This window comes from Chanos chanos, chromosome 3 (genome assembly GCF_902362185.1).
Source record: "Chanos chanos chromosome 3, fChaCha1.1, whole genome shotgun sequence".
In the NCBI taxonomy this organism is placed as follows: domain Eukaryota; kingdom Metazoa; phylum Chordata; class Actinopteri; order Gonorynchiformes; family Chanidae; genus Chanos; species Chanos chanos.
In genome coordinates this window covers 22936289-22945554 of record NC_044497.1, presented here as the reverse complement: position 1 = coordinate 22945554, position 9266 = coordinate 22936289, and the positions used below count along the sequence as shown (strand labels likewise).

The window sequence follows — 9266 nt, the reverse complement described above, 5'->3', positions numbered from 1 at the left end:
GTAATAATAATAATAATAATACTTTATTTGTATAGCACTTTTCATACAAAGAATGTAGCTCAAAGTGCTTTTACATATCAGCAGAAAGAAAATAACAATAATAATGATAATAATAAAAAGTAATAAAATAAATAAAATGGTAGTAAATAGACCACACAATAAAAAAACAAGGATAAACCACATAATTCAAGGGACATAAAACAGGAGAGATTGTCAAAATTAATAAATAAAACAGTTTAGAGTAAAATAATTAAATGAAATTAAAAAAGAATTTAAAAAATGAGGAATGGATAAAATTAATAAAAACCATTAAAACAAAAAAAAGAGAAAAACAAAAGAGAAAATTGCTAATAGTACACTAGACTAAAAAGGTATGTTTTTAGTTGCCAAATTGGTGCAGACTCTCTCTCTTCACCAGGGTAAAAGCTGGGAAACCTTATATATTCAAAATCCCGTCTAGAGGATTTACAGCCTGGAGGTCTGGTGGAACCTATCTGCATGTTCAGAACAGTTTCAGTTACTGAGTGGCACATGTGGTCTGGCAGTGACATATCTGTAAAGTATTCTGCACATGCCTCATCACCATATATATTCATCCTGAGCACTGCTTCTACAAGGGCCTAGTGTACTCCCCAACTTCTGAACAATCTCTCATGTCACGTGTACATAAAATCTGATAGTGATTGTTTGGGGGGGATGAAATGTGTTTTCACAGGGGGCAATAGACAGCACCCTTCTTGTGTGGGTTCATGGTTCATCTTTAAGGCCCTTTCTTTATTCCTGCCACTTTATTCCTGCCATGGAAATGTCCCATATCCACCCCAGAGTGGTGTGATGAGGCCAGGCCAAGGCACTTTGGGGAGCTAATTAGACAAGATACAAAGATATGCTGTCTGTTACTCTGTCTAGCAACCAGGGACCTGATGTTCCATTTTAGAGTCATCTTTGTTAGGGAAAGGCAAGAGCTCATAAGCTTGCTATCAGTGGAGCTTTCCATAGCTTCTAAATTAGCAAGCGCTTCTTGGGAAAGGGTCCCGTCCATATTCTGAAAAAAAAAAAAAAAAATCAGCAATGTTTGACTAAAATGAGGCTTCAGCAGTTGAAGTCATATTATTCTCCTATTTTCCCTCAACTTTTCTTGCACTTGTGTCTGGTATTATCAGTTTAGTGGCACCAGTTATGCCACAGACAGCTCCTTCATGGCTACATGCTTGGTTTGTATTCTGTCCCTCCTGAAACTCGCTTTGCAAAAAAGCATCTGCCAAATGAATAAATTTATATGTACTCTGGGAGGAGGATATAGTCTGTGACTGGAGTAGCTTTCTTGGGTGCCAAGTAGAGTATAGAGGGGCTGCAGTGGATTGTACGTGATGACAGAGGTCCCTGCTCTCACTCCTGCCTCCACAGACCCCTGGGTTGACCAACAGCTGTGCTGCCCCTCTGGACCAGCCTGAAGGGTCTCTTTCCATACCTGGAATGCAATCCTCCTCGACAACACTCAACGCTGTTTGACAGAATACTGACTGACATGGGGCTGCCACACACTGTTGGCATATAGCCCTCTCAGAAAGAAAAATTCAGACTGACTCTCCTTGCGGACCGACTGAGTGTTTTCCAGCCAGTCCACCTTATGATCAAAATGAACCCTAAGGAGTTTCTATGTCTTTGTTAACTGCATCCTAAAGGCTGTTTACAGGAAAGGCTTCCTGGTCCTCTCGGTAGAGCACTCTTGGTTGGGATCTTTGACTGGGGCAGCTTTCCTGAGTCCCAAGTAGAGGGGCTACAATGGATTGTTCATGATGGCAAAGTTCCTTGTTCTCTCTCTGCGCTGCATTCCTACCTCCAGAGGTCCCAGGGTATAGCCAACACCTGGGCCAGCCTGCCAGCACTGGGCCAGCCTGCCGGCACTGGACCAGCCTGCCGGCACTGGGCCACACTATCAGCACTGCTGTGCCCAGCGCGATGGTCTCCAGGCAAAGCTGCTCGGATACAAGAGCTGGGTACTAAACTATCACGGGGAATTAGCTCCAATGATAGAGAGGTATCAGGATTCTCCACAAGTGATCCTTTGTCTGAGCTGAAGATGATTGCACAGCTGATATGGGGACTTGTGGGACAGATTACAAAGTCAGGGCCAGATGTGACTGAGTCCCAACACCACACTGGTACCTGTCCTGAGACAAAACAACAGAAGTCCAATGTTGTCAGATGCAGTATAAGTTTATTGTGCAGTTCAAAGAGCATACAATAAAGGTCCCGGGAGTAACTGAAGCCATCCTCACTAAGCACCGATTCTCATACATATTTTTATCAATTCCCCAAAAAAGGATATGCATTGCCTCTTCTCTTTTCGGCTGGGTGCCCCTGTCGGCCCAGCCTTGCAGATTCCCCATACACTCTGCAATACGTCATTATTTCATATTTTCCCTTTACAACAAGCATAATATTATATTGCCCCTCTCATTAGTGGAATAAGACATACCATTTTACTGTCTGCATGCTTTGTTAATGACCGCAACGCACCGGCGGAGGCCCCCTCCTTATCTCCAATGCAGCCCCTAAAGGGCCTCACAGATCTCTTCTTTTTGAACACAAAGAACTTGATATTTCTTGTAATACAAAAGACTGTATAGTTGCAACTTTTAATACAAATGATTACATTTATTTACCCCTATAAAATGATTACAGTATTGTTAGTGTTTATGATTGTTACAATGATTATCTTAAGGGGACATTTTATTTCTCTGACAGACTGATGTGGTTCATTTGGCAAAAAGCTGACAGAGAGATCTGAACTCAGGTCACTGAATTCAGAGTGCTAACCGTTACATGCTGGAAGCACCGCATGACCGGTGCCAGACCCAGGAGTTCTCAGTAGGCGTGAGTACAGGCTTAAAGCCCAATTTACACTTCTGCGTTGAATCTATGCCGTAGGTACGGGGTAGGCTCTGCGTAGTCGCGTACCCTACGCCATAGCCTGACGCGCACCTTCCTAGAAATATAACGACGCGTCACTGCGACGCACGTCGAAGCAGACCACAATAACTGTGATTGGTCCGCTTGCTAAGATCGCCCTCCTTCTGCTCAATCGGTTCAATGGTCGTACACACCATCTTCTCTGTCATCTGTCATCTGTGTGTTGCAGTAGTTTCAGTAAAAGTGACTGTTATTCAACATTTGTGAGCTCCAACTCCAACATGATTCAGTAAGTTTTAGTCGCGATTGAAAATTTTCGCCAAAATGGCGAACTGAACGCTCGTTATTTTGAGAGCTCCATTTGTTTGTCCCCCCAAATTTAGAAACTAGTCCTTCTTTTAAATGCAAAACTTGTTTTACAGATATTGCTGTGCAAGGACCGAATCCCAACTTTTTATTTAACATTACTCCATCGTTTGTAATGCACGAGGAAATCAAGTCCTTGGTAGGGTATGTGGCTACGGCGTAGATTTGACGCAGAAATAAATTGGGCTTTACAAGGGGTTCTGTTTGGCATCAGGTACATTGCTTCAGCCCACATGTTCTTGGTTGCACACCCAGGTCAGCACAAGGGCTGGCTTCATATGGGGTTGAACTCATCATCTTGGCATTATTAGCACCGTTTTCTAACAAACTGAGCTAACTGGCCCCATATCCCAGAGAAAAAAAAAAAACAACAGCAACAAAAATGCTAAGATATACTTTATTAAATGGAAATGCTTTTTTCATACAACAGTTTTTGAGAAACAGTATATGAAGACATAAGAACTTCAAAGACTTGTACTCTACAGGCAAGCATCTATACTGAGAGAGAAGTCTGTGCTTGGTTGGTAGGTGTCATAGCTTGGTTTCCTTTATGGGCAGAGACTAGTTGTGAGTTAACTAAAAAATCTGTTTGTGCTGCATCAGTTTAATTAGCCCCTTATTCAGGTCAAACAGCCTTTTGTTTTGGTCATTTTCACTGATGAACAGCGACAAGTCTGCTAAATAAATCAATCTAAATGTAAATATTACGTCTCTTCAATACACCTACAGGGTGTAGATGTTCAAAGGGAAAGATTGGGATGACAGGGAGAGATACAGATTTACTAAAGAGGCAGATGTGCTATTACAGTCTACTGTAGGTGATTTGCTTCAGTCATCAGGATGATTATGATAATTGAGTAAAACTTTTGAAGGAATCTTCAACCTCCTGCAGGAGTAACTTCAGGGCAGCAACTTCAGTGGCTGAGAAATTGAAGATAGATGGGTAGTAGCAGCTTTCTCAGGAACTTGGACTATGGTTAAGGAAGAAAGCTGCTGTCAGTGGAGGACTTGCTGAGGCGTTTGTGTGTCAGATGGAACAGCATGCTGTTGAGGCCTGGGGTGTGGCAGTGACTATTGTGAAGTTTGTACAACTAAGCACCTTGGAGATAAGACTGAAGGGACATGTCCTGTCCTGCTTTCTTGTAAAGAGCTAGTGCTAAAGATGCAGGAGACTAGTAGGGCAGAACAGAGAGGCACTTGATCCTGTTGTGGAAACCTGACTGAGCTGATCTAAAGAACTAGAAACTGGAGAGGGAGTTCCTGCACTGGAGCATGCTGGATGAGATATGTGTTTAAGGAGAAAACTGTGGGCTGCTGGGACTGTGGGCTGGCCCCTTGAGTTCCTGTGGATGTGGCTTTTTCCTCAGAAGGTATTGGAACATGTTGTCTTTGAGCTGGTGACTGCTCAGTGTGTTTGGTGGTTAAAGAACAATGAGATATTGAATCTCCATAATGAAACATCTGGAGAGATGGTCATAACTGCTTTAACTGTTGAGTGAGGCCAGGAATCCCCATGCTCTACTGAGGTTTACTGTCTTCATTGTTAGTGGCTTTAAAAAGCAGTGATCTTCTGGTTCCAGGTAACCTGAGTCCCTCTGCTTATCTGATTAATCTGGTATGTAGGTCATGTATAAAGTGTATGCATCTCTCTGCATATAGGCTACTTGCCCACTCAATCAGAAATATCCAGGTGCAGAAGGCTCTTTGTGGGGGAATGAAGGCGGATGCCATCCCCCTATATACTCTATAGGATGGTGTCAGTGACCATTGGGCCAACCCCCCTTTTGGCCATTGGGCCAACCCCCCTTTTGGCCATTGGGCCAACCCCCCCGTTAAAAGAAATAACAAATCACCTACTGTTCAGGTGGCTGAGTATGTGAGAAAGCCATGCTAGTTTTTGGATTAAAGGAAATTTCAGTTTACAGGAAGCGGACTGCACCGTGCTGAATCATAAATTAAGAATAGATGTCACTGAGTTCACTATTTTTGTTTGACTATTAAGCTTGGTGTCACTGGGATCTATTGCATGGTGTAGCAAAATGCGAAGTGTTAGACAAAAGGGGGTAAGATGTGGTGCAGTGAAAAGTTAGTAACTGCTTTTTGAGAAAACAATCTCAGATAAGCAATTAGTGAACCTCTGTTCAGTAATCAATAAGATTTTGTTTTAATTTGACTTCGTTTGAGAGAATTCACGTGCTAGGTATATCTTGCATGTTTTCCCCCTTGTTTGCTGAACTGTCCCTGTAAGCATGCACAGCATGGTGATGTGATGATGTGAGACTGGTTTTCCCACTGCCCCCTCCCCCTCTTTTTTTTTTTTAATTTTATTTAAGATGCCATACTCTTACTTCAGATTCACCTTTATTAAAAACTGCATGTGTCACATTGCTCATCAGGCAGATATATCCGTGGAGTGTATGCGATCCGGCGTAGGCTACAGATCTCTATTTGTGGCGGCCACTGACAAGAGAACTAAAACACTCGAATGAACTTAACGTAAGCGTGCGCGTGTCTGTTCGGATGAGAGAGCTGTATTGCACAGACTCCTACATGAAAAAAACGGAAGCCGATTATGTCGATGATTTAAAATCCAGGCAAAATTACAATGATAACGGTGTCTGTAATTTTGCTTGAATTTTAAATCATCGACATAATCGGCATATATGCAACTATATCTTTTATGGGAAATTGTCTGCAGGCGACTGAACATTACTTCAAATTAAATATACATTGAAGTGAACTGATTAAACTGTGGGTTTGGCTTTAAAGACTGCTGGGAGAATGTTAAATGAAAAACTGGAGACAATTGCTCCAAACTCTCCTTTGTAGCCTGGATAACAGAGCAAAACGAATGCCTGAACAAATCCATCCCAAAGTTAGTGGCTTGACGTCACACTCCCACAATGCACGCGCTCATCAACTACAGCGCTGCGGTGTTTAGAGAGAACTAGTACAGGCCCAGAAAACTGCAAAATTACAGAAAACCTTCTGAAAATAACAGCATTTTGGGTTTTCGGAAGAAGAAATCGCGGAAGACAAAACAGACAGACCTATGCTAAATTTGTGTGAGGTTTGGAATGGAATGATGCCCATGAAATCGACTAATGCGGCGTTTGAAAGTTTGGGGTGAGCGTGAAGCCTACTTAGGATTTTCCCCTAACAGCACTTTTTGCGAGCAGTGTATGATGATCTGAGAAAAGAAAATATGAGTTTGTTTTATTTTTTATTGAAACTTTTAAATATGGGTTATTCTGTTGCGCATCGTTTGTGGGGTCAGATCATGTATTCACAGACACAGTTTGCTAAGTTAAGGAAGCTTTGGCTGCAGTCATCAAGTTTGTTCCCCATGTCACCCCTTCTGTTATGCCGAGAAATACCGAACAAGGCTGTCGTTAATATGTTAATAACAGCGGGTAAGCAGCGAAAAATGGTGTTTTTCTGCAAAGCGTGGTGGGCTCTCTCGCTAGTGTGTTTAGCACTTAACACTTGCAACATGGGAAAGCCAAATGTGAATTACCAGTAAGGGTCTGTCGGTGTTCAGGCTCATTTTGGCTGTTAATACTGTGATCAGTTATTTAACTCTGAATGACTTCCCAAAAGTCCGCTGCTGTTATCCGAAAACAACAACAACAACTACGTTTTTCAACCTTAATGTTGCATGCAAAGTTTTATGAACTAATCAGGGATGATTAGATGTCCTTAGCCATAATATTATCCGTTGATGTAATACTGACATTTAATTTAATTACTACTCTTATCCCAAATTATGCATAGTTACTGTAAAATATTTGGACATTACTCTCTGTGCAACTGTTTTTATATATTTACACCCGTTTTACAAGAAATCCACGAACAATTAGTATTTATTTTTATTATATTAGTATTTATTTTTAATTTTTTATTTTATTAATTTACTTTGAAGTTTCGTATTTTAAAAGTAGCTTTAAATTTTTATTATAAAAAATAGTTTAAGTAAATTTTTGTTCCTCTGGATACAGTCTCACTTGTTGAGTTTTAGTTGAAACATCTGGACCAAAACAGGGCAAGCGCTATGACATATGGGCATTGTCTAGAGAGGCTCTGTCAGGTTAATGGGGCCTTTTTTACTTAAATGTAAAGCGCATAAACAAACCTTGTATGTATTCAGACAAACTAATCAAAGCAGCCCCTCAGGTTGTTTTGAGTTGTTTTGAGTTACTCAGGTTACAGAGAATTGTTACACCCACAGCTATGAATGAGCCCTCAAGACACACATGCCCCATGATGCCCGGGGTAACAGTGACTGTCTGGTTAGCTCATATCAGGTTTCACACATCTACAAAATATCTATAGGAAAAGTCATACAACTTGACTTGGTAGTTTTTTTTAAAAAACAATTGTATTACAGAGGCATTTTAAAATAAAGAATGTAATTATGTTTTTTCTAAAACCGTAAGACTTGAATGATGTAGCTTTGTTCATCTCAGTTTGCTAAATATGTCTAAAACTTGCTGTCTTTATGTAGGAAGTTGAACATGTTAAAGGACCGCTGTCACTCTGCTGAAATTTCACCTGTCAGAGTTATTTTTACGGTAGGTCATACAGTTGTAATAGCATCATTTATGTGTTATGTGTGTGTGTGTGTGTGTGTAGTATATATGTGTAGTAAACTATACCATATCTATATTACGGAATATCTATAACTATACTATTACCTGAAGTTTTTTACTGGTGTGTAGTGACTCATAAGAACTTTTATTTATTTATTTATAAATTTACTCCTCTGAACTATAGCCACACACTTCCTGCAAAGTATCCATCTGTGATCTTTGTGTGAGAGAATGTTCCATGGGAAGGACCAGTTAAATAGCCTCCAGAACCACAACCCCAATCAGCAGGATCTCCGCTGTGAGGAGTGCGGGAAATGCTACAACACACGATTAGGTTTGAGACGCCACGTGGCTACACATGCCACCTCTGCCACCAGCGACCTCACCTGTAAGGTGTGCCGACGGGCTTTTGAGAGCATGCCCGTGCTACTGGAGCACCTGAGCACTCACACGGGCAGGCCGCCTCCAGAGGGTGCCGTGCGGGAGAGGAAGCACCAGTGTGAGCGCTGTGGGCGGCGATTCTTCACACGTAAAGATGTGAGACGCCATGCCGTTGTACACACGGGTAGGCGAGACTTCCTGTGCCCGCGATGTGCCCAGCGCTTTGGCCGCCGAGACCATCTCACCAGACACCTGAAGAAGAGTCACGCCCAGGAGCTTGATACACTGGTGCCCATACCACCTGGTGGTGTGAAAGAGGAAGCCAGCCCTGTCATGTGCCCTTCGGGATCCATTAAAGACCCTGTGGAGGCCTTCTCCATAGGCATGTTCAGCCCTCAGACCCTGCCAAGTGCTTCTACCTCAGGAGTCCATCTCCACCACTCCATGGTGCCAGGAGCCCCCTCTACCACTGTGGGCTTGGGTTGTTACCATGATCCCAACAAGCCCCAGCCACAGCAGTACCTTCAGCCAACCAGGTACCAGCCTGGCTCTACTACCTCATACCTGAAGGCCGAGATGGAGAACTTCCTAACGGAGCTCCAGTGTGGGCCCATGCCGCCCCAGGCCTCGGCAGCCTCTCCGGTCTCCCGGCCTCCTGACCTGCTTCCAGAAGGACTCGGCAGTCAAGACACCCACTTCACCCTTAGAAACTCAGCTTTCACCTCAGCTGAGCCTTCCTCTGCTGCTAACATGGACCTCTCACACTTGCTGGGCTTCTTGCCATTCGGTCTGCCACCCTACAGCGCCCCTTTGAGTACGGGTGGTGGCCTGGTGATGGGCTACTCCTCCACCACCACTACAGCTGTGTCCCCCACCTCTACCTCTCAGTTCACTGGGCCACTCTCCTCACTGCAGCCAGCGCCGCTTCCAGAGTCTCAGCCCACAGGGCACTTAAACCAGCTGCCTGGCTTCTCTCCTACCTTGCCCCGGTTCCACCAGGCTTTCCAACAGTAG

The 9266-nt window shown here is 43.1% G+C and overlaps 1 protein-coding gene across 1 annotated transcript; it reads left to right on the top strand.

The window, feature by feature from the left end:
* Nucleotides 1–6275: 6275 nt before the first annotated feature.
* Nucleotides 6276–9266, top strand: plagx (pleiomorphic adenoma gene X). Its single transcript, XM_030767344.1, has 3 exons — nucleotides 6276–6408; nucleotides 7787–7853; nucleotides 8056–9266. Exon 3 carries the CDS (start codon nucleotides 8103–8105, stop codon nucleotides 9264–9266), a length of 1164 nt encoding a protein of 387 aa, XP_030623204.1. The 5' UTR covers nucleotides 6276–6408; nucleotides 7787–7853; nucleotides 8056–8102.

What these genes read in the sequence shown, in the direction of transcription:
- plagx (XM_030767344.1), top strand. Translation starts at nt 8,103, where the DNA reads ATGTTCCATGGGAAGGACCAGTTAAATAGCCTCCAGAACCACAACCCC.